Source organism: Suncus etruscus, chromosome 15 (genome assembly GCF_024139225.1).
Source record: "Suncus etruscus isolate mSunEtr1 chromosome 15, mSunEtr1.pri.cur, whole genome shotgun sequence".
NCBI lineage: Eukaryota > Metazoa > Chordata > Mammalia > Eulipotyphla > Soricidae > Suncus > Suncus etruscus.
In genome coordinates, this window is record NC_064862.1 from 39,296,348 (window position 1) to 39,321,404 (window position 25,057).

Sequence of the window (25,057 nt, forward strand, 5' to 3'; positions counted from 1 at the left end):
CAAATGATCAACAGCATATGAAAAGGTTTTAAGTTTCATTAACCATCTTAAAAAATATATCAAAACCAGGGGCCGGGCGGTGGCGCTCGAGGTAAGGTGCCTGCCTTACCTGCGCTAGCCTAGGAGACGGACCGCGGTTCGATCCCCCGGCGTCCCATATGGTCCCCCAAAGCCAGGAGCGACTTCTGAGCGCATAGCCAGGAGTAACCCCTGAGCGTCACCGGGTGTGGCCCAAAAAAAAAAAAAAAAAAAAACCAAAAAAAAAAAAATATATCAAAACCAGGCCCGGAGAGATAGCACAGCGGCGTTTGCCTTGCAAGCAGCCGATCCAGGACCAAAGGTGGTTGATTCGAATCTCGGTGTCCCATATGGTCCCCCATGCCTGCCAGGAGCTATTTCTGAGCAGACAGCCAGGAGTAAGCCCTGAGCACCGCCGGGTGTGGCCCAAAAACCAAAAAAAAAAAAAAAAAAAATCAAAACCACAATGAGATATTAAATTATATCCATATGAATAGCTACTATAAAATAAACAAATAGAAACTAAGGAGAATTGATGAGGTATTGGATAAATTAGAGTCTTGTATTGTTAACAGGAGTATAAAATGATGTAATGCTATGAAAGTTCAATGCATTTTCTTCAAAAATAAAAAGACCTATCTACCTACTACTAGGTATGTCCTAAAAAGAGCAAAGTAAAATTATGAAAAGATATTTATATATCATGACAATAATAGTAAGCAGCTAAAGTCAGCCCAAATGTACATCAAAGAATTGATATACAAAATATGATATATATGTTATATAAATATGTTATAAGTAAAATATCGTGTATATATAAAATATACTTCTAAAATATACTTTTAGAAAGTAGAAATGGCCAGTTTTACATATGGTTTTAGGATAAAAATTATTGCATTTTGGGCTGGATCAATAGTACATGGGTAGGATAGGATACTAGCCTTGTATGTGTCCAACCTGGGTTCAATCACTGATATCTCATATCATTCCCTGAGCACCACTAGGAGTGATTCCTGTTTACAGGGCCAGTAGTAACCCCTGAGTATTTCCTGGTGTGGTCCCCAATAATTGTAATCCCTTGAGGAATAGCATATATCTTTGGTAACAAATTTATGGTAAAAGGGCTGCTTTATTGTCCACTGTAGAATTCTTGGCACATAATATTACATGTTAAAAATAAGTCTGTGTATCTCAATAACCTTTGTTTTAGACGAGATGGCTTTTCCTGAGCATAATCCTTGTGGTTATTAAACTCTGGCTTTGTAGCTTCTTTGTCTTTGTCAACTCGATCGGGCACCAAATGGCCATGTGCTGTCTTCATAAGAACCTCAAAGTCAGAATCTGCATCATAATCCTCCAAATCATTTTTGGGCCCAAAGAGACCTGCACCAGGAAGACCTGTCTTGGAGAAGACCTCTGCACATTCAATTGGCATGCTCAGGCGATAAAACATGATATCAGTGCTGCTGTTCTGGGAGCCAAAGGACTTCTGAGTGATCTTTAAACATGGAGAACTATCTACAGTACCATCGATTCTGGTCACCTGGCAAATGAAGAAACAATAATAGTGAACATTTTTAATGATTGATGATGATTTCCTGATCTTAAAATGACTAAAACCTTTAAAGCTTTAAAATTTATGAGTCAACAAGGGGTGTTTGCCTCGCATGCAGAAGAATGGTAGTTCCAATCCTGACATTCTATATGGTCCCCTAAGCTTGCCAGGGGCGATTTCTGGGTGTGACCCAAAAAATCAAAAAAAAGAAAAGAAAAAAAAAGAAAAGAAAAGAAAAGAAAAGAAAAGAAAAGAAAAGAAAAACAAGTGCAACAATTTTTAAGTTGAGATCACTAATGATACTGAGTATTGTTATGGATAAAATTCATATGTATATGAATATATGTATGATAAGGGGGCTTCCCAAGTAGTGTTCAAAGGACCAAGGGCCACTCTCAGAATAAAAGCTCAATACTGTGTGATAATAATGGGAATAATGTGCTGCTCAGGCCCTATGGTGCAGGGTATGACATGGGCCACCATGAGATGCTCTAAGGTCTCCAGGTCTACACTGACCCATGAACAGGAGAACCCTACAGTACAGAAATTAAACTAGAATCTTGAGCACAGATAGAAACATGCCCAATTTTTTCCCTATCTCTCCAGTTGTATTGCTCTAATTCAGAAAACAGTTGGATATATTTGTGTTATAACCGCATGCATCCAGATTGAAGAAACAAACTTATTGTTACTCATACAAAGAAATTTATTATTACTCATTCTAAGCTCATTTATAAAGATTCAGTTTTATTTGTTGCTTAGTTTCCATTATTATGCAATACATTAGAGCCATCATTTTAAATAAGTGAGGAAAATTGTCCAAGCAGAAATTCCATGAGCAAATTCCTGGTATTGACAATGATTGAGTGTTTAAAAAAAAAAAGCAAACCTCAATATGTTCATGATTTGATGGAACCTGGAGAAACTGAGGAAGCCTCTTGCTTAGCCACATGGTAATATCTCTGTTAGTATTAACAGCAAATGGTTCATAGCCTTCTTGTAAACCACAGATGGTAAAATATTTCAATGTGCTGACATCCTTTCCAAAGTTCATCCTGCCAACTTGAGCCACTCCAAGGCTACAGACAGGTATGAATCCTGGAGAAAATAAAAAAAAATATGTATTATTATAATTACAAGATCTATTACATAGAACTATCAAAATAATACTGCTTCAGATCTCTTTTCAATGTTAAACATGTCATCCTGACATGAAAATAGGAGTGAAATTAACTATGACACTAAATATCAAATGTATGAGAGAGACAGTACAGCAGATAGGGCACTTGAATACAAGTAGCTGACTCAAATTTGATCCCTTAAGCCATGGAATGCTATATTGTGCCCAAAGCCATCTAGGTGTGATCCTTAAACACAGAACTGAGAATAACCTCTGAACAGCATTGAGTGTGGCCCCCCCAAAAAAATAAATATCAAATGAATAATCTGTATTTTATATGTACATTATAACTTATAAAATATGGTTGATTATTTATTTTGGCTTAGACACAAGTAAAATTAAAGAACTGCTTAGCACTTCCTAGTCAGTGATCTTAGAGTAAATAAGAATAAAAGGAGTCCCCAGCCTTTAATTTCCTAGCTTAGGAACTCAAATGACTCTCTTATGGGCAAGTGAGAATAAAGCGTCAAAATCTTAAAGAGTTTGAAACATCTAAACAGCAGGCATGGTCATAACTATGGATTTATTTTTATGAATACTAAAGCAAAAAGGATTGGATTGACATTTTAGGAGAGTTTTTTTAAAAAATGTCTGTCGATTTTTCCATGAAGTGCATTAGATCTAATTTAAAGCAAAATTGAAAGTTGTTAAAACCCAAGTGAAAATTCATTGGTCTCTTTCCCTTTGATGCTACTACTTTTGTATATCATTGACAATAAAAAAAATCTAAGAAAATAAAATAAGATACAAAATTAAATAACCATCAAGAAAATAATTTAAAAGCAATAGTAAAGAATAGGGAGAACACAAAAAATGTTTAATAGGTCAACTTAATGCATAATAAAGACAGTAAATCTTTCCACTACTCAGTAAAACCTATATGAGTTCTATTGATTGTGCTTATTGGAATCAGTTCTTTCTCTCTCTCTTTCTCTCTCTCTCTCTCTCGTTCTTTCTCTTACACTTTCTCTTTAACAAAGACTCTACACAGATCAGAACCAACTGTCTTTGGCAAAGGATGAGATGATGCTTCTCAATATAGGGTTATATTAATTTCTCCTTCCCTTATCTCTCTAGTTATTTAAACAAAACTTCAAACATTTAGCAAACAGTAAATAAAGTCACTTTTGGAATACAGATGAGAAGATACAATGAGAACAATATAATATCTTACAAATGAGAAGATATAATTTGCAGATAAAAAGACAGTGGATGGGGCTGGAGAGATAGCATGGAGGTAAGGCGTTTGCCTTTCATGCAGGAGGTCATCGGTTCGAATCCCAGCGTCCCATATGGTCCCCCGTGCCTGCCAGGAGCAATTTCTGAGCATGAAGCCAGGAGTAACCCCTGAGCACTGCCGGGTGTGACCCAAAAATTACAAAAAAAAAAAAAAAAAAAAAAAAAAAAGAGCCCAAAGTAAGATTTAAAAAAAAAAAAAAAAAAGACAGTGGATACTAAGAACAAGGCAAAAAATTTTACCATTGTAATTTATCCTTCTTCTTTAATAAAATTAGTTAAGTCAGAGCAACAAAGAACCATTATAGTAGTACGTGTGATACAAAACTATTTAATAATTCAAAATGATTTAATCTGTTTTGTAGTCAACTACATATTTAAATATATGGTTGCACAGTAGTTTTACAAGCCAGAAAACAGGAATACCACTGTGATTAAGGAGTGTAAATGATAAATTTCTAATTAAATTAAAAAAAAAAACCCACAGTTATATCTGCATCTGTTAAAGCTTTTCTGTGTTGTGTTTTTTTGAGTTCCTAGGGATATCCCTAGTGGTAACTGTTGGATCATACCGTAGATAAATTTCTAATTTTTTGAGGAATCTCCGTATTGTTTTCCAAAGAGGCTACACTAGTACAATGAATATTTTATAAACACTTGGAGCCTTTTTAAAATCTGTATTTGTTTAATAAAATAAGACATAAACATTTCTCATAGAAATGTGTAAATAACATGGGTGAGTATTCCAATGGTTTGAGAGTAAATATTTTAGTGCCATACAGTTTTGATTATGATAGCTTTATAGTATAATGAAAAGTCAGAAAATAAAATACTTTCCCAAATCTTTTCCTTTAGAATGGCTTTGATTATTTGTGGAGTTTCATGATTTTTGTATAAGTTTTTGTAGTATGTGTCATAAACTCTTGAATATTACTACCAGAATCCTGATGAAAATTGCATGAGTTTACATACCGCTTAGAGAAAATGGTTACTTAAACATTTTTAATTCTTTCAAACCAACTGAAGAATAAGATTCAAAGATAAAGCCTCAGATTTTGGTATAATTAATGTATATATTAATCTATGATAAAGTACCTGAATGGAATGAGAGTCTAAGAAATGGTGCAAGGAAATGGTAGAAATATGTGGAAAAAGATATGTATATTTATGTTTATGTATATAAACATATACACATAAAACATATATACATAAAAATAAATACACATATTTATTATATATAATACTGTAAATCACAGTTTCTAAATAAAAATTGGTGATTTGTTTTTAGAGAACAAAAGTGTCCATACTCTTCAAGTTTTCAAAGTTCAATTCCCATCGGCTGTGAATGTGTGGCACAATCTGCCGACCCTCAAAGCATATGAGTATTCAGGAAATGAGAGACATGCTTGTTCAAAACTCTACCAATAAAGGATTTAATATGAAACTTAATACAAAGAGTTGTCTAACCCTTTGAGGATCAGGAACAAGTTTATAGACTATTAAAAACATAAATTCAGGAATATCTTTTAAAATTCAAGACACACATATATATATATATTATATATACTTTTAAAAATAAAATATATCTCAAAGCCATTCTAAAGAAATGCATGTCATTTTGATGTTATATACTTGTGAATGTCTTGTTAAATACTATCTAATTTTATTTATATGCTCTAGAAAAACACTATACGAAAAACTTTCTTTGGGGCCTGAGAGATAACATAGTGGTAGGGCGTTTGCCTTGCATGCAGGACGGTGGTTTGAATTCCGGCATCCCATATGGTCCCCCAGCCTGCCGGGAGCGATTTCTGAGTGTAGAGCCAGGAGTAATCCCTGAGCATTGCCAGGTGTGACCCAAAATCCAAAAAAATAAATATATAAAAAACTTTCTTTGATGATGCAAATGTTCTGTGGGTTCTGAAAATGTTAAATGTAACTAGTGCTACTGAGAAATTCAGTATTTAATTTACATAATTTAAGTGAAGATAATTTTTTTTTTTGGTTTGTGGGCCACCCCCGGTGACACTGAGGGGTTAACTCTGGCTATGTGCTCAGAAATCTCTTCTGACTTGGGGGACCATACGGGATGCCAGAGATCAAACTGAAGTCCATCCTGGGTCAGTGCGTGCAAGTCAAATGCCCTACCACTGCACTATCGCTCCAGCCCCAGTGAAGATAAATTAAATAAACCCATATGTACAAAGGCTACATCAATGAATTCTTAACCATGTAGAATACTTTTAGATATTGCAAAAAAGTATCTTCCCTACTCAAAGTCATCACATAGCCACATAAATTAAGGTACTTTTTCCTGCATTGGCATTGCGCTTGTATAAAACTGTATTTCTTTTTTTAGAGCTTGTTCACTGAAATGAATTGGAATCTACATCCTAATAATACAATGACTTTTGTTTTCAGAGACACACCAGGCAGTATCTAGACTTCACCCCTACTTCTGTGCTAAGAAATCACTTGTAGCAGGGCTACGAGTGGTGTGGGGATTAGACCCAGGTTGGCTGCATGAAAAACTTTGATCACTCTACTAACACTCCAGCCAAGAACAATGCTTTATTCATCTCTGCATCTTCCATATCTAGTAGAGAACCTGGTACCATGTTTATGTACTCTGAATGAACAGAAAGTCTATAATAGATGATTAAACAAAGTTAACAGTTGTTACAAACTTCCCCTGGCTTGTCATTTATTTTTGTATTTGCACTTAGAAAAATCCATTTATGACTTACTGAAATTCTCACAAACCAGTAGAGTGTTTCTGCTAAAGTAATTTCATGGATGCCTGATCACCTAAGCCAGAAGGCCTTCTTTTAATTTATAGCCACAAGTCTGCAATTTCAACTGTAAAGATGGCTAGTTACACAGTAATAACAAATAGCTTCACTGTAGTACAAACCTGAAAACAAAACACAATATAATACACTTACCTTCCCCAACATCAAAGTCCTTGAAAGCCAGTTCTGAACCTGAATCATCAAGAAGTATTTCTCCATTCAGTGTGAACATCATGGTATGTTCCATCATATCCACCATGCATCCCACAACATCACCTGCTTGCCAAGAACGTCCATAGTGCTCATGGCCTTGGTTCCACCGCTGGGCCTGAACATGGAAGAGTCATTTGTCATAGAGAAAGTCTTATACTTTCTTCTACTGGTGGCCCCTTGCAGTAAGAACTCTAGTTAATAGTTCACTCTATTATAATGTCCTAAGCAATACTAGAGGCAGATGGGAAACTAACTCTCTAATCTGAGCACTACATATTGCAAACCTTGGTAAAAACTAATGCAATTTCATGATTTCTAGACTTAATTTGCAATGCAATTTCATGTTCTGGAGTCAATTATTTTAAAAACTGATCTCCATTTTAATAATTAAAAGAAAAATGAGGAACTGGAGTGGTAACACAGCAGTAAGGCGTTTGCCTTGCATGTGGCTAACCCAGGATGAACGTGGGATCACTGGCATCCCATATAGTCCCCCTAGTTGGAGCAATTTCTGAGCACAAAGCCAGAAGTAACCCGAGTGCTGCGGGTGTGGCCAAAAAAAAAAAAAGATAGTTCTTAGAATTCTGTTTTTTTCTTAATACAATGAATAATTTATAGGACATGGATGATTTTTTTCTCTAGTCATCATATTTTAGAAAAATATAAACAAAGAAGTGGCTGGAGTGGTGGACAAGTGGTAAGGCATCTGCCTTGAACACACTAACCTAGGACAGACCATGGTTCGATTCCATATGGTACCCCAAGCCAGGGGCAATTTTGAGCACATAGCCAGGAGTAACCCCTGAGCATCACCAAGTATGGCTCCAAATATATATATATAAACAAAGAATCAGGCTACAAATTCATCACTGAATATGATTGTTCTAATTTTTATCGATTTTAAAATAAAGTTCTGTTCCTTGGGACTAAGGGCATTGATAATATAGTATAATATATATCTAGAAACACTTCAGTACTTACTAAAAATAAAGTCAAGCTTATAAATATTTGTAAGATATTACTAAAATAAGTTAAATTAGGTAACAAAAATTTAATAGTTTTATCTAAAATAAAGAATAAACTGGGTTAGTTGCTTTCAAAATAGAAGATGAATTCCTAGCAGAGAGAGAGTTCAAGGGTTAAGAAGCTTACTTTAATGTGGCCCACTCTGGTTTAATCTAGTTTAATTCCCTGCACCATATATTGCTCCCCAACCACCACCTAAAGTTATCAATAGTAAGCCCCGGGTGCCCCAGGGTAAGACCCAGCCTTCTCTTTAAATTGCTTTTTTGTTTTAATTTTCTTTTACAAATTAAAAATTCCTCCAATACCAAAATAAAAATTCACAAAAGATAATCATAGAATAAAAATGAGAGATACCTATAATTTTATCAATTAAAATGCATTCAATTGTGGAAATAACCATATTTTTAAGGTTTAAAATATATATATAGCTAAAATAGTAATATAGCTAAATATATAGCTAAATAGCTAAGGTATATAGTTACATAAGGTATATAATACAATAAACAACTAGCTACTAGTCAACTTGAACAATTAAATTCTTAATATATTAAAAATTTGGGCCCGAGAGATAGCATGGAGGTAAGGCATTTGCCTTTCATGCAGAAGGACGGTGATTCAAATTTCGGCATTCCATATGGTCCCCTGTGCCTGCCAGGGGCAATTTCTGAACATAGAGCCAGGAGTAACCCCTGAGCGCTACTGGGTGTAACCCCCCCCCCAAATTTTTTTTTAATTTAGAAAACATTTTTTATTACAAACAACGTTGTCTTAAGCATTCCTAGGGTTCTTAAATTTGTATACCTATCATTACTTATTGTTTGATAATAAATTTTTTCCTTTGGCACTGACATCCAAATACATGTATTTTAACACTTTAGATATCCAATGATAAATAATTGTAAGGAAACAATAGAGAAAAGATACATTACTTCTTGAATTTAATTGTATTCAGGGGAGTGGGAGGAAATACTAAAACTACAAAGTCAAATGCTTTTTTTTTTGTTTGTTTGTTTGTTTTTTGGGGGCCCCCCACCCGTTTGATGCTCAGGGGTTACTCCTGGCTAAGCGCTTAGAAATTGCCCCTGGCTTGGGGGACCATATGGGACACCAGGGGATCGAACTGCGGTCCTTCCTTGGCTAGCACTTGCAAGGCAGACACCTTACCTCTAGCGCCACCTCTCTGGTGTCAAATGCTTTCTAAGGAAATATTTTCCTCCATTTTTGCTCTGATATTACTGCTACAGGAAATTCCATTTTGGGCATGTGGGACCCTACAGCCAATCGAGACTTGCTCATCATCAGTTTATAAAATAGAACCTTGAAGATCTCACGTGCTTGTGCAAATCATATTCTACTTACCTTAAAGCCATCAAAAGCAAAGGCTCGATCATCTGAACCAAGTTCCTGATCAGGCTGACAACCTGGCCTGCTCCACCCAACTCTCATGTCCCCCGCAGTGACAGCCTCAAATTCAAAATACCACCTTCCTGTCTTCACAGCATAGGTTTTCTCAGCACGGAAGATTCGAAACCGTTCTCCAGTACTGCTACAAACTTCAGCTCTGGCAGCTGTGAATTTTAAGATATTCTAGTTACCACTGAGGAGAAATTAATAAAAAGAGGGGAATGGGGGAGGATTCCTTAGAACTGCAATTAAGCCTATAGTGGTGATGAAACTGCTACCCACTAGACTTAATTTGATTTACCTTTTACACTATTTTCATAAGATTATACCTGTGGTTTAGGTTGAAGAACCGATTGTTAGAACTGAGTAATTCTATAAGGATATGTGGTGGTTCATTTATTTATAAGCGTTGGGAGAAAGAATTAGTTTTGCTTTTCCATTAGATTTATTTATTTATTTACTTATATATTTATTTATTTTTGGGTTTTGGACCACACCCGGTGACGCTCAGGGGTTACTTCTGCTTATGTGCTCAGAAATTGCTCCTGACTTGGGGGACCAGCTTGGACACTGGGATTCGAACCACCATCTGTCTTGGATCGGCTGTGGACAGGGCAAACACCCTACCACTGTGCTATTGCTCTGGCCCCCATTAGCTTTATTTAAAGAAAAAAAAATTATAGGAAAAAATGGACCAGTTACTTTGTGAGGTTTGGTACTAGAAAAATGAGATAAAGGTGAAGTTAGGTATAAAAGAAGACAAATAAAATTATTAAATTTATTCACTTAAAAATTCTGTACATTCTGTGTGAAAAGAGGAGAAGTTAGAAGGAATTGAGGGGAAGAAAGACATATAGACAGTTGCTTTAGATATTCATCGGTATTTGTTATCCCAAATGAATTTTAGGAGTGTTTGACACACTTCTTTGAAGAGCATTATGAGTATCCTTAGAGGGATTGCATTGAATCTGTGCAATGCTTTGGGGAGTATTGGCATTTTAATGATGTTAATCCTTCCAATACATGAGCAGGGTTTATATCTTCATTTCTTTGTGTCCTCTTTTATTTATTCAAATAGTGTTTTGTCATTTTCTTTGTACAGGTCTTTAACCTCTTTAAGATGACTCCAAGGTACTTGAGTTTCTGTGTTATTATTGTGAATGGGATTTGTTTTTAATGTCTATTTCTTCCCTATCATTATTTATATATTAATATAAAAATCACACCATTTGGAAACAGTGAGAGTTTGACTTCCTCCCTTCTTATCTGGATGATTTTGATATCTCTATTTTATTTTATTGAAACTATTGTGATTTACAAAGTTCTTCATAGCTGGGTGTCAGACATATAATGAATCAGCGCAATCCTACCACTAGTGTTGAACTTCCTTTACCATGTTCCCAGAGTGTATTTCAAACCACCTTTTATCCCCCACCTGCCAATATAATATGCCCATTTTTAGTTTAAATTATTAGAGTTTGGATTGCTTGGTTCCATTGTTGTTGACTTTGGCTTGGATATTTAGTTCTATTCGTTTTGTATTTTTGTCCACCAATCCATCCGAGAGTGCTTGTCACTGGCCCCCATCCTTTCATATATTTGCTTCTCCTCTTCTACTCAGTTTCTTTCTTTCTCTTAGCTATACTCTAGAGACAAGGGTGTTCTAGACAACTTCCATTTAGACCTCATTTCTTCATGCATTTATTCTAAATACCACCTATAAATGATATCATTGTTGCTTGATTGTTATGGCAAGCACTTCCAGTACTATACTGAATGGGAATATGGGGGGATGAGGCAGTCTTGCTTTATGCCATATTTTAGAGGTAAAGCTTTCAATGTTTCTCCATTGAATATATTTGCCATCAGCTTGTGGTAAATGGCCTAGATTATATTGAGAAAATTTCCTTCCATTCTCATCTTGTTGAGTTTTCATCATGAATGGTCCAATAGGCATAGGACCTTATCAAATGCTTTTTCTGCATCTATTGATATCATTATATAATTTTTCTTTTTCCTTTTGTTGACATGGTGTATTGCATTGATTGACTTGCTATGTTAAATTATCTTTGTATCTCTAAAATGAATCCTACATCGTCACGGTGTATAACCTTCTCATGGAGTCATTAAATCCTATTGTTAGAATTTTATTGAATATCATTTCATCTGTGTTTATCAAGGATATTGGCCTGTAGTAACTCTAGGATGTGACTCAACTCTATTAGCTGGTAAAACTTTCAAAAGCTGAATTGTTTCTAAATAAACAACACTCAACTTTTTAACACTTTTCTCATGTGTTGCCACATACACACAGCTAACAACCTTGTCTTCCTTAAGCGGCCTGTTTGTATGTTATAATAACTGTCTCAATTCAAAGCACTGCCTTATATGGGTGTTCCTGTACATGCAATTCTTAAACCTGTTTCTGAAATAAAAATGCACTAAAGCAGTTTAAATATAAAAATAGCATACAACAGTCTCTGATGGAAAAAAAAAGTTTTGGAGACATTCCAATAGGGAAGAGAAAGGAACCTGGAGAGAAACATCTCTCATGAAGAATCAAAAAGTTTCCAGGTCTTTTACTTAGTAAATTTTGTTTTGTTTTGTTTTGGGGCCACACCCAGCATTGCTCAGGGGTTACTCCTGGCTGTCTGCTCAGAAATAGCTCCTGGCAGGCACGGGGGACCATTTGGGACACCTGGATTCGAACCAACCACCTTTGGTCCTAGATCAGCTGCTTGCAAGGCAAATGCCACTGTGCTATCTCTCCGGGTCCTAGTAAAATATTTTTGACGCGTAGGATAGTAAAGTAATTTTTGAGAGAAAAAAATTATGACATTTTATGGCATGTAAAATTGGATACGACTATTATTAATTCTAGAAGATGCATTTCCCAAAGACAAGTTCAGTTTCCAGAGTTAGTATTTTCTCATGAATGGGAACAGGTGTTACTCTGGCTCTATGCTCAGAAATCTCTCCTGGCAGGCACAGGGGACCACATGGGATGCCAAGATTTGAACCACTGACCTCCATGCTATCTCTCTGGCCCTAGCATGCATATCTTAAAGAATGTACAGCTAAACACAAGCCAGATGCTTCATTCAATATACAAATACTAAACAAAACTTTTATGAGTTCTTGAAAATAGCCAAAAACTGTCAAAATTTGGAATGCCAATGCTTTTGTTTTCTTTAATATTAAACTTCAGTATGTGTTTAATATTTAATCATAACTCATGTAAGTATATTATTTTTTATATTTCTGTAATAAATATATATGACATTTTAAAATAAACAGTAGCAAATATATACCCAGCAGTAGAACTCTTAAAAAAAGTCGAGGAAACATGCCTTTAATTTAATATTCACCTCAAAGTTAAGGTCAACGTTCAATAAAATGCTATGCTCACCTTATCACATAGGCACAGCTGGGACATGCCAACGACTGAACAAATAAAGCCAAAAATATGCATAGAGAACTACTAACCGTTCATTTGTTAGACACCACTAGAGGGCAGTCAAAATCTAATTATGTATTAAAATTTAATATTATGACAAGCTGAAGACAAGGAAATGCAGTGTCTTTAAATTTTCCATATATTCAGAAAACTTATTATTTATGTTGTAAATGTATAGCAATTGAAACTTTTTAACCAGCCATTTTTATAGTTTTTGGTACTATGTCTAATAAGCAATTCAAAGCATGTGAAAGAGTAATTTTAATAAATAAGAACAACTTGTTCAAAATGTGAAATATTATTTAAAGTGGATTTCAATATAGAACCATTTAAATATGAAGTTATATTCAATCTGTAATTTGCAACAAATTGACCTACAAAAATTATAAATGAATGAGCTACATAGGTTCAATTGAATCATAATTTTTATGTCCTTAGTACACTAATGTTGCCAATTATTATATAGCCAATTATAAATCAATATTTCAAATCATGTTTTAGTAATTGTCTTATTTCTTTATTCCAAAAAATTTTACACTACTATATTTTAAGTTCTATTATCACCATTTTTTTTTTTAGAAATCACTGTATTTCTGAAGCCTCTCTATCGCTAACAATTCTCTTTTTTCCTCCCTCTATTGCATAGTCATTTTACTATCATAAACTGTATTATATATTAAGCTTCTTACTTTAAAATTTCCTGGAGCTAGAAGACCTTCTGTATGTTTTATCATGGTTTAAAATATAACCCATATTTTGTCTTTGAAATGGGAGCAGACATGGCAGTGCTCAGGGCTTACTCCTGAGTCTGCACTCAAGAATCAGTCTTACTGGGCTCTAGGGATCTTTTAGGGTGCTACAAATCAAACTTGGATCACCCATGTATCATCTCTTTTGCCTTATTTTGTCTTAATCTTCCTACATGACTACTCATTCCACATAGACCCTGTAATTAGCTGAACTAGATTATCATTCTTTCCTCAACTTCGTATATACTTAATTGAATCATTGTCTTTCCTTCTAGAACAACTGTCTTTTAAAATACTGGATTTTCTTGTGGTTATATTGAAGGATTCAAAACTAACCAGATGTTACTTTATTTTCTTGGTTTCCAAATTAAAAATATCTTTTCTTACATACTGCATCTGAGGATAAAATTGATCCCAACCATTAAAGTAGGTATGTGAATAATTTTTGGACACATGGTGACTAGATCCTCAGTCTCCAATATAGAATGGATTACTCAATTTCTTGTTCATTAACTGTGGTAAAATAAACATTTTCTAATCAATTAGCTATGGCATTATTTTAAAATTCTTAAAATTCAGATGCCATCCTTAAAGCTAGGCTTCAATGGGTGTCTTTTTCTGTCTGAGGCTACCTGGGAATCTCTGCCACTGTAGTGTTTTGAACTGATAATGAATGATTTAAAAGTACTCCCCTTAGCTCTAGTAGTTAAAATACCAAGGGAGAGGGATTCAGGTCCTTGAAATTCTATAGAAGCAAACTCCTCACTTTCTTCCAAATTCCAAATCCTCACCTCCTCAGAACATGAAGAGATAAAGAGATTGGCTTTACACAAAAGGGCAAGAAGACCTGCTGGCATACATTAGGTGGGAAAGAGGTAATGATTTAAGAATATGCAGAAACACATTCTTTCTTACTAATGAACTCCACCATAACATGCAGAAACAAATCTACTAGAAGCATGACAATGGGGGAACCTCACAGGCAAACACCATGCACAGAGAATGAAGATAATATAGTTCTGATGACCCAAAAAATACCAACCATCTGATTAATCTCTCAGATAAGGAGTTTAGAATAGAAATATGGAGGATCCTCATGGAAATCAAAGAAAACATAGCTCAAGCTGAACAGAACACAAAGATAGAAATCAGAAAACTCCAACTGAAATAACAAATCTGAAAAACACGATAGCTGAACTGAAAACCTCAATGGAATGCCTCTTCAACAGAGTAACAGCAGCTGAGGACAGAATCAGTGAACTAGAAGATGAAATGCAGAACAACTCCAAACAGCAGAAGAGATAGGAAAAGAACCTTAAGGCAAATGATCAGACAATGAAAAAAGTACTCAAAGAATATGAACAGATGAAAATAGAAGTCTTTGATAAGCTCAATAGAAACATTGGTGATGGGAATGCTGCACTGGTGAAGGAGTGGATGTTCTCTTTACATGACTGAAACCCATCTACAATCATGTTTGTAATCAAGGTGTTTAAATAAAGATACTAATTTTAAAAAAGCTTATCTTCATCTCATTATAAATAATTTACCTTATGATTATTAATACTGTTATCAAGTAAATCTTTCATTTTACTTGTAGAAACTATAAGGATTATATCACTAGGGTTATCAAGAAGCTAATTATACAATAAAAAGTTCAAAAGACAGGGCCTGAGCCATAGCACAGCATTAGGGCTTTTGCTTTGCTCATGGCAGATCCAGGACAAACCTCATTTCCATCCCAAACCAGGAGTGATTTATGAGCACATAGCCAGGAGTAACCTCTGAGTGTCACAAGGTGTGGCCCAAAACCCAAATAAATAAATAAATAAATAAAAATAAATAAAAGCTCAAAAATTAAATTCTGATGTCAGGACTTAGGAAACAACAGAACACATACCTCTGAGATCTTTTTTGTAAAATGACCATAATACCATAATACACATAGTCATCATTTTGTTGTTATTAGTAACTAATAATTGGAAATAAAATACAAAGAGAAAGCACTAAGCAAATCTTACCTATTATTACTATTGAACTCTGGATTATAATAGAAAAATAACGCAGTGAATATATTAGCTATCAGAGGATACTTGGAATTTTCCAAGCACAGTCATTATATTGAAACAGTCCTTTAAACAAATACAAAACAGGCTATTGACATTAACTCAAATTATTAAGAGGTTTTAAATTATAAATTATATCCCTAGCATGATTTGAGGGAAATAGGTACTTAATGAAACACTTTAAAAATCATTTATTAAGTAAACATTGACTGCTTACTCTAATAAGTTTTTGCATTAAGCCAAGTACCATGTTAAGTAATTAATATTGCCTAGATATATGAAGATAAATCATGAAGGATTAGAAAATACTAGCTGTCACTCTAGGATCTCTTGTTGAAACCACAACCAACTCTTCTCAATGTTGAAGATGAGGGTTGAGAAAGAGATAAAAATCACCTAAATTGAAAATTATGTCACAAGACTGCGGGGCCAATACTTAATTTGGAGATCCACAGAAAGAAAAGTCAGAAGGGGAAAAAATGATGAATAAACACTGTTCTAAAATACTGGCCCCAATCATACACTTAAACCAAAACAGTCATTCCCATTCTCCCATTATTATCTCATTATTGTTACTATTTTCCCATTAAATTTATTTGATGTTATAAAATCAATCAACCCTTGATTAGACAGTGAGAGGAGAGAATTCAACTTAGCATCATTTGCAGTTGGTTGAGTCAATAAGTGCAGAACTCTCTTGTAAAAACACAAGTACAGGTATAAGGAAAACAGTTGGGGTTCAAAACCATGCTATACACAATATTACAACTAGAAAGCTGCATAGAGAATCAAATACCATGGTCTTGATCTGGTGCCTCCAGGTTGTATCCATATCCCAGCAGTGTGCGTACAGCTTCTCGGAGACTATCTTTATTTGATTTCTTAGTTCGGTCATCCAGAAGGGTATAGGGAACAAGACGAGGATTTCTTCTATTCTTTACATCCTAAAGAAAGAAAAAGACTTGTGGGCATGTGGAAATGAGGCGGTACCAAATACATCCCCCAAAAATAAAATCTCTGAAGGTAAAAGCAGTCCCAGTAACCTTTGCTTTGCTTACTTCTTCTTTTAAGTGCAGAAAAAATTGTACTTCTAGGAAAGAAAATAATGTTAATCAAATGAATAACTGTCATGAGATGAAAAAGTAAAGCTGTCCATGAGGTGAAAAAGTAAAACTAACAACAGCAATGATTAATATTAACTTAAAGAGTCACTTCAGCCATATTCTATCTGCCAGAATCATCAGATAATAGACTAAATTAAAAAATATTTAACTCAAATTAACAATCTATGTGACAAAAAGATTCAAATCGATACTGACTACCACTGACTGCTGTGATTCCTCTTAAGCAAAAAGTTAATATATTATGAGGACCATTGTACCTTGAGAACCATACTTTGACCACAAATGGCTTGAAACACATGCAGTAAATTGGTTCCATCAACTGGTTAAAACAGCTAATAGCAAAAGTAGTAAAATAAAGTGCACATATTAACTAATCTACTATAAAGAGGCTCCATTTTTAAAATGTTAGCTAGAAACAATGTTGGAGGGCCCGGAGAGATAGCACAGCGGCGTTTGCCTTGCAAACAGCCGATCCAGGAACAAAGGTGGTTGGTTCGAAATCCCGGTGTCCCATATGGTCCCCTGTGCCTGCCAGGAGCTATTTCTGAGCAGACAGCCAGGAGTAACCCCTGAGCACCGCCGGGTGTGGCCCAAAAACCAAAAAAAAAAAAAAAAAAGAAACAATGTTGGAAGCTGGAGCAATAGTATAGTGGCCAACGTTAGGCCTCTAATGGACAACATAGGTTTTAAACCCCATGACTACATATAGTACATATAGTACTCTGAGAACCACCAGGTGTAGTCCAAAAAAAATTAAAATAATAAGCAAATAAAAACTCTGTTGGCCTAGCAAGAAAATGGGATATCTTACTGGGGTGGGAGAAAGGATGTCTAATCTTAGATATGGTATAAAATTCTTCATCATAAGGGAGGTGGCTCTGTGTGTGGTTATACCTTATTTCACCTAAAACAAAGGTCATCCCTGGTGTGTTTGTTTACAACTTGGATTTACCCCAAAACAGAGATTGCCTTACTTGTAAACCTGGGTGGGACTCAGGATAGCCTGACCTATGTGTTCTTACTGCCCCACCCAGGAGCTGTCTCTGTACTCAATAAAAACAGCAGTTCTGGCAGGCAGCTGGCTCTCCTTAAGAGGTAGAAGACTGCCAGATTATACATGTTTCACTCTCAGTCTGGTTTGAATTATTTCATGTATAATCCTGTTTCAGATTCATTCACCTGGGTTTGGAGATAAAGCACTTGTGGAAATTTTACAGTGCTGTACCTTCAATTGCAAAATGCAATTGCATAAATTGGGTCCCAAATTACATTAGCATTACTGTATGCCCACCCCATCATGATGCCCTTCATCACCAGGTCTGGAATTACCAACATTGGTTATACCCCTGCCCTCTCATCCACCTCACTGTTGGTTATTTACACAGAGGAAAAAGCCATCTTTCAATTTCCTCATTGAGGTTTTGCTACAGTTTCTATGAAGCTTTCTGTATTTCAGCAAGCCTATTCAGTTCTCAATTTTCTGTTTCTGGAGAAAATTTGGTAGACTGTGAATACGACCCAATTATATGAAACAAACAAATTATTTTGTGGATCTTTTATGCCCTGGTTCGTCAGGAACAATAAAAACTATTTCCTACTTTCTTATCCCTCTTGCTGGCAAATTGTAATAATACCTCATTCTAAATAAATGAAAAACTACATTCACATAGAGTCAAAATTAGGTCAATGATTGGCCAGAGAACTACCATAAAGCCAACTAATTACACAAACAGTACCAATAGAACACTGCCAATGATGCTATTAGAATATCATTCCATATCCTTCTCTTTCACCACTGCCCTGTGCATAGATAATGAGATCTGATTTGTCTGCCAGGGGGTTCTTGCACAAATAATGTTTGATATCAACTGTGCTGTCAAGACATAGAGGATGTAAATCCAGCAAACTCCTTTTCTTAAAGAGTTTACAAAGATAAGAAGAGGATGATTAAAAAATAAAGACAGAATTCACTCTAATAATCATCAATTTGTGCTATGTCAGAGAGGAAAATGCAGGGGTTTGGGATGGGAGAAAGGTGATAGAATGAAGAATTAGTCTTAGAAGAGATAGCTTGCCTTATGAACAGGCACCTGATGTAATAATCTCAAAGTAACAGACCTCAGAAAATTCTGGAAGTCATTTTTATCTTCAAAGGAGGCAAGCCTTCCTTTTTCAGTATAAGGTTCAGGATCACACACATACTTTTAATGATCACACACATAAATACTATTTTGATATTGACATCTTCATTACTCACAAACAATTGCATTCAATATAAAATTGCAAATTATTTGGAGGCCCAGATCAAGAGCATAATGGATAAGGAGCCTGCCTTGCATGTGTCCAATACTGGTTCAATCCCCTGCATCACATAAATTTCCTGTGCTCTGTCAGGGAAGATCCCTTACTGCAGAGCCAGGAATAATCTTGAGCATCACTGGATATGGCCCTCAAACAAACAAACAAACAAAAAATGCACTCAATGCTAGGGTTCAATCAAAATTATTCTAGTTTTCTTTAGCTACCCTAAAGACAAACATCACTAGAAATATCTTCTTCAAACTAATTTTTAGACATTATGCTGAACTATGAATGAAACCTATGAGTTGTTAACTAACAACTCATGGTTTTTTTTGTTGTTGTTTTTATTTTGGGCCATACCTGGTGATGCTCAGGAGTTACTCTTGGCTATGTGCTCAGAAATTGCTCCTGGCTTGGGGACCATGTGGGACGCCTCCAACTGTGGTCCATACTGGGTCAGCCGCATGCAAGGCAAAAGCCCTATCGCTGCTATATCACTCAGGCCTCAACAACTCATGTTTTTATTTTAGAATTTTACATTAAAACAATCCATCAAGGGTCATTAGGTGGTCAAGAATTTTGACTCTCAAAAGATTTAATCCCTACGTAGTTCTACCACCGGCTGTATAGTTCTGGGGACATTGTTGTTTCTCGTTTATGCCCTTTGTGAATTAGAAAAAAAATTGTCAATCAATCATAATATTATATGAGAATTAATAAAAACTCTACCTAAAAATCTAAGCATATTAACTGGTATCTAACAATAATGGCAAATAGTTGCATAATATTTGTTATGCACTATTATAAACCTTTCTCAGACATGTTATATAACAAAAACAAAGTATTGAGAAGGAAAATAATGTTGTCTTGATGTTCAAATTGTCACCAAAAAGCATATTGAGGTTTATTCTCAACCTCTTCGCTATGCAGTTTCAATATATAATTATTCTCCTATTTACATTTCACAACTCACTATCAATAGAAATGAATGACTCTGAAATACAGAAACCCCTGAAAAATTTTTATTTACTTTAATTTAAAAACATATGTGGAAAATAACAAGCTGAATTGATGCAAAGTTGCTTATAGTCTTTATCCATCTTGGTATTATTGTGCTTACATTATGTGCTGAACAAGATAATTTAGTCCGTAGCTCGGCTGAGGGTATTAAATAATATTAATATATAAATGCATAACCATTATGAAAACCAAAAAATACATTTGTATTATGAGGTTCAGCTGGCCCTAGGGTTCTGACAAGAATATTGGAGCTATTTTATTATTACTTCATTTCAATCTTCCCATTTCAACAGTTTCTCCTAAAATATAACCTCACAGAAGAAATGGCACATAATTGTGTAATGATTCATCCTGAAAATCTACACTCTATACATCATAATAGAACACAAAATTATATCATCTGATTTTTGAGTCCAACAGTAAATAGGTTCTTTACTGTACATTTACATATAAAAATGAATTTTAAAGTTATTATACCATAATAAAATTATGCTAATTCCCAAGAGAGTTCAATTTCTTTTACCTGTTGGATGCCATAAGTCCAGCCCTGCCGAATTCGATCCCGGGCCCATACATTATGAGCATTTTCTGCCAGCTTGTCCACCATTGCTTCTTGAGATGGAGTGAGTTTAACAAAACTAAGATCCATTGGTGCAGGCTTGTATCCACTTGTCAACTGGTAACTACAAAACAAAGCAATAAATATATGATTGACGGGGCCGGGTAGGTGGCGCTGGAGGTAAGGTGCCTGCCTTGCAAGCGCTAGCCAAGGAAGGACCGCGGTTCGATCCCCCGGCATCCCATATGGTCCCCCCAAGCCAGGGGCGATTTCTGAGCACATAGCCAGGAGTAACCCCTGAGCGTCAAACGGGTGTGGCCCAAAAACCAAAAAAAAAAAAAATATATATATATATATATGATTGACTTTTCTACAAAGCTAAGATTTTGAGATTCTTATGCTATCTTATTCTTTATAACCTACAAAAATCCAAATGTTCTGTAATTCAAATTGGTAAGCAGTCATTAAGCCTTCTTGGACCTTTTTTGCTTAAAATAATACTTCATTATATGGAAATGCCATATGATGTTTCTTTGTTTATTTCTGTGCCAACATAAAAAGACAACTTACTTTACTCTTAGAGCTACGATTTATCTTTGATATGTTCCTAAAAGTTATAATATCAGTGTATAGTATGAAACATAACATTATGTAGAATATAAAACTTTATTTTACAATATGTAAACATTTGGTGGTTTGGATTCTCTTCCTATTAAGTTTTTATTTTTCAAGTTTCAATTTTATATAAGCATAAATTTAATTCATAGATTTGTATATCCTTTCAGACACTAAAAGTTCATCGGTGTAAGGGAAAATTTTAATTCACTTAGAAATTGTTCACCATTTATTATTCCTTATTTTATAATAAAAATTCTAGAGGCATGACAGAGGCACAGTTTGGAAAATCTTGTCAGAAACTATTTCCAATCTCAGAACTGAAATGAGATATTATTAAAATAAAAATTGATATGAATCCTTTGGGAAAACATAAAAAATGGAAATATAAAAATTTCAACACAGTAGCAGTGTGGTAATAATAGTAGTAGTCATAGTAGTAGCAGTAAGAGTGTTTCTCTGGTCCCCAAAAATAAATACAAAGAATGAGGGTTTTTTTGTAGTACTCTTAATTACTTAGAGTGAAACAAATCCAATTCCCCTTTCAATCTTCTCATTTAGATACACTCCCTCTAAGTGTTCCTTGAGGTCAGATCTGTTTTTGATGAATATTCCAGTTGCCATTTACTTAATAAATGAATGACACATATCATCTTTTCAATCTATAGTTTTTGAAAAAATTAGCTATTTGCAAAATTAATGCAAACATATAGCCATCTTTGAATCAAGGATTCTTACTTTGTTCAAAAAAAAACAAAACAAATAATTGTGTTACCTTTAAAATGACCAGAACACAAGTAAATTTTATTTGTAGAAAACAGTATGCTATTTTTCTTTGTAACATAATTCTGGACTATGGCTAGCATTATTATAGGTAAAGTCACTATAATGGGTTTTATAGGAATTTTAACAGCTTTGTTGCAAGCTATCACCAAAATCTAGAAGAGTGCCAACTCAAGCATTTAATAAAATGTGTTGGAGGAAACAATGTATAATAGTAATAATGTTTTAATATCAAATGAAGTTTAATTCACCTTAATTATGTCTTTTAAATATAAGACATCTCATATTTTAGAAATGATCTATATATAGACAAAAGCTTTCAAAATATTGTGTTTTGTTTAAGTCGATTAGATTGGTCTGGCAATTGCAACAATTATGGCTAATTACTGCCTTATGCCTTTCAATTTACAGTTAGAAGCTAAAAATATATACATAAAATTTTGTTTGGTTTTAAATCTGTACTCTATTTTTGGGCATTACAATATATTTCTTGTATGCATGTGATTTCTTTTAAGAAGAAGTTACATGAAAATTTTTTAGCTACTCAAAAAAAACATTGTGTTTTATAGAATTCTGACATTTTAACTACACTGATCTATACAATGTAAGCACAGAATATACAAGTTTTCAATTGGAAAATATTTCCTTCAAGAAAAATGACTATAATTTCACATATCAGTGATGACAGATAAGTTAAATTTTTGTTAGTAGTTATTTTAGAAGAATTCATTCTTTGTGGTTATTTTTCCTGTAGATTGAACCCATTGTCTTATATATGTAAAAGTAAGTTTCAACTCAACCCAGACTTGTTTGTCCTTAGACTCCCACTTTGATTTTGCCCATAACTGAAAGCACAGATATTACATTAACACATGATTCTATTTTTTTCTTTCCCATTTACCACTATCACAGCATAGACATATGACAATTTTTATAGTAATCTGTGAGCGAGTGATTAATATCTATGCTACCTTCTTGATATTACGTGCATTTGAAGCAAAGATCTTTCCTCAACAACCAACTGTAAACTTTTTTGCCTTAGACATGGTAGTCTTCTTCCAAAATGTGAAAGAAGACTTTTCCCTTCTGATGCACATCCTAAAATGTTTTATCCGATATATGAGACTAAAGTCAACAAGTTTATGAAGACTTCAAAAGAAAGAAGTTCTACTATTTCAAATATAAAGAGGACACAGATTTAGGGTTTTCACATAAATAAACATTTATCTGGATGATACCTTACAAGAAAGTGAATCACTCTTTTCTCATTGTGAAACCTTCTCATCTTCTCTTGATATTTCAGGCTCTTATTTCATTTGCAAAACAAAAACCACCAATCTCTATCATTTACTCTAAAATTTACAAATATATAAACTTTCATATCATAAGTAAACATATAATAATCTCCTACATAATTATCTAAAGTTAACGAGTTTTTTCACAATTCCAAATATAACCCCAAAGAGTAGACAAGTTTTTGTTCTGTGTACTATCTCAAATAAAATGGAGAGGTATTTTTCATAAGGTAGCTGGTGGGAAGAATATCCATCCTCAAATAAAAACATAGGAAAGTTCTATTTTCATATAAAGCTAGATAAAAGTGGTCTAAGTATTTTTCTGTATTTTATAATTTCCTTTTCTTTTACATCATATCCACTAGATGTCTTATTACAATAGAAATCCATGGAGATGCATTTGTTTCTGTTGATTCAAAAATGCAGTAGTTCACAATAAATATTTTTAATTTTGATTTTTTTGTTTAACTGCACACCTGGCATGACTGAAGGGTTACTCCTGGCTCTAAAGGAATTACTCCTGGTGGTGCTCAGGGGACCATATAGGATGCCAGGGATCAAATTCTAGTCAGTCACGTGCAAAACAAATACCCCAAGCACTGTACTATCTCTCTGGCAACTCACACTCAATTTTAGACGTGGACCACAAATTACTTTATTTTTTGGTAACTTTAGTCAGGAAGAGATTTGAAGTTTAAAGTGGTGATTTTAAATAGAGAATCATCCTATCCAATTTGAACTTACTAACTCCCATTTTACCTAACCTTATTTCCACTCTTCCCATTTCAAAACATTTTGAAACTAAAATAATAAATATATTTGAAAATTATATATCTCAACTTATAGTACTTAGTGAAAGCTCTGAATGTTTAGTAATATACCATATTTTACAAACAATAATTTATGGAAACAATTTCATTTTAAGTCCAGCAAGTGTGTAATACATACTTTGGCAAGTGTCTGTTTAATTAATTATATACAAAAAGATAAATCAACTGCTATTATAAACTACTATGCTTGAAAAGAATGCTGAAATTCAATCATGAATAACTTTGTAACTTTGAAAAAAACTGCATTATGAACAACATAGTAACCATGGTGTTTAAGTAATGAAAAGGGAAAGAACTAAAAATTACAGATTTTTAAGAAAATAAAGCTGACATAAATTTTGGAACCTAAGTGATTTTAAGAAGCTTAAGATTTCCAGAAAACTGAAAAAAAAAAAAAAAGAAATGACTGTTACGACAATCATTGGAAAGTAGAATATTGCAGTTCAAATAAACAAAAAAATAAGCATGCTAGTCATTAATTAGTATGGAATAAATATCATAATGATTTAAAATGTTTAAGTTTGTATAAGACATCTAAGAGGCACCTTCTTAAACTTCCTTAGGAAAGTTCTGCAATAATTAGTCAATGATTCTTTCTTCTCCAATCTATGTGTCAAATAGGTACAGCATTTACTTTTCTTATTTTAATATGTAAAATATGTGACAGCAATCATTTTACAAATTTAGCTTAGGAAAAGCAAAATGAAATGAAACAACATTCAATATGTTCGCATATTAGAATTTTCAAAGTGGGTCAACCAAACCTCTTGTGAGTATTGCAGAACAACCCAAACAGAATTAAGTGGATTCCTAACCCAGTTGTGGGTCAGAACA

At 34.2% G+C, this 25,057-nt stretch overlaps 1 protein-coding gene across 1 annotated transcript in view; it reads right to left on the reverse strand.

Annotated features, from left to right (window-relative positions):
- Positions 1–25,057, reverse strand: part of RYR2 (ryanodine receptor 2) — a 685,578-nt gene that overhangs the window by 242,642 nt on the left and 417,879 nt on the right. Inside the window, exons 26-31 of the mRNA XM_049789034.1 lie at positions 20,665–20,824; positions 16,493–16,640; positions 9,380–9,588; positions 6,935–7,109; positions 2,463–2,671; positions 1,218–1,561 (exon numbers count right to left, since the gene is read on the reverse strand). Of these exons, the coding sequence (XP_049644991.1) occupies positions 1,218–1,561; positions 2,463–2,671; positions 6,935–7,109; positions 9,380–9,588; positions 16,493–16,640; positions 20,665–20,824 (1,245 nt within the window). The remainder of the gene's footprint in view (positions 1–1,217; positions 1,562–2,462; positions 2,672–6,934; positions 7,110–9,379; positions 9,589–16,492; positions 16,641–20,664; positions 20,825–25,057) is intronic.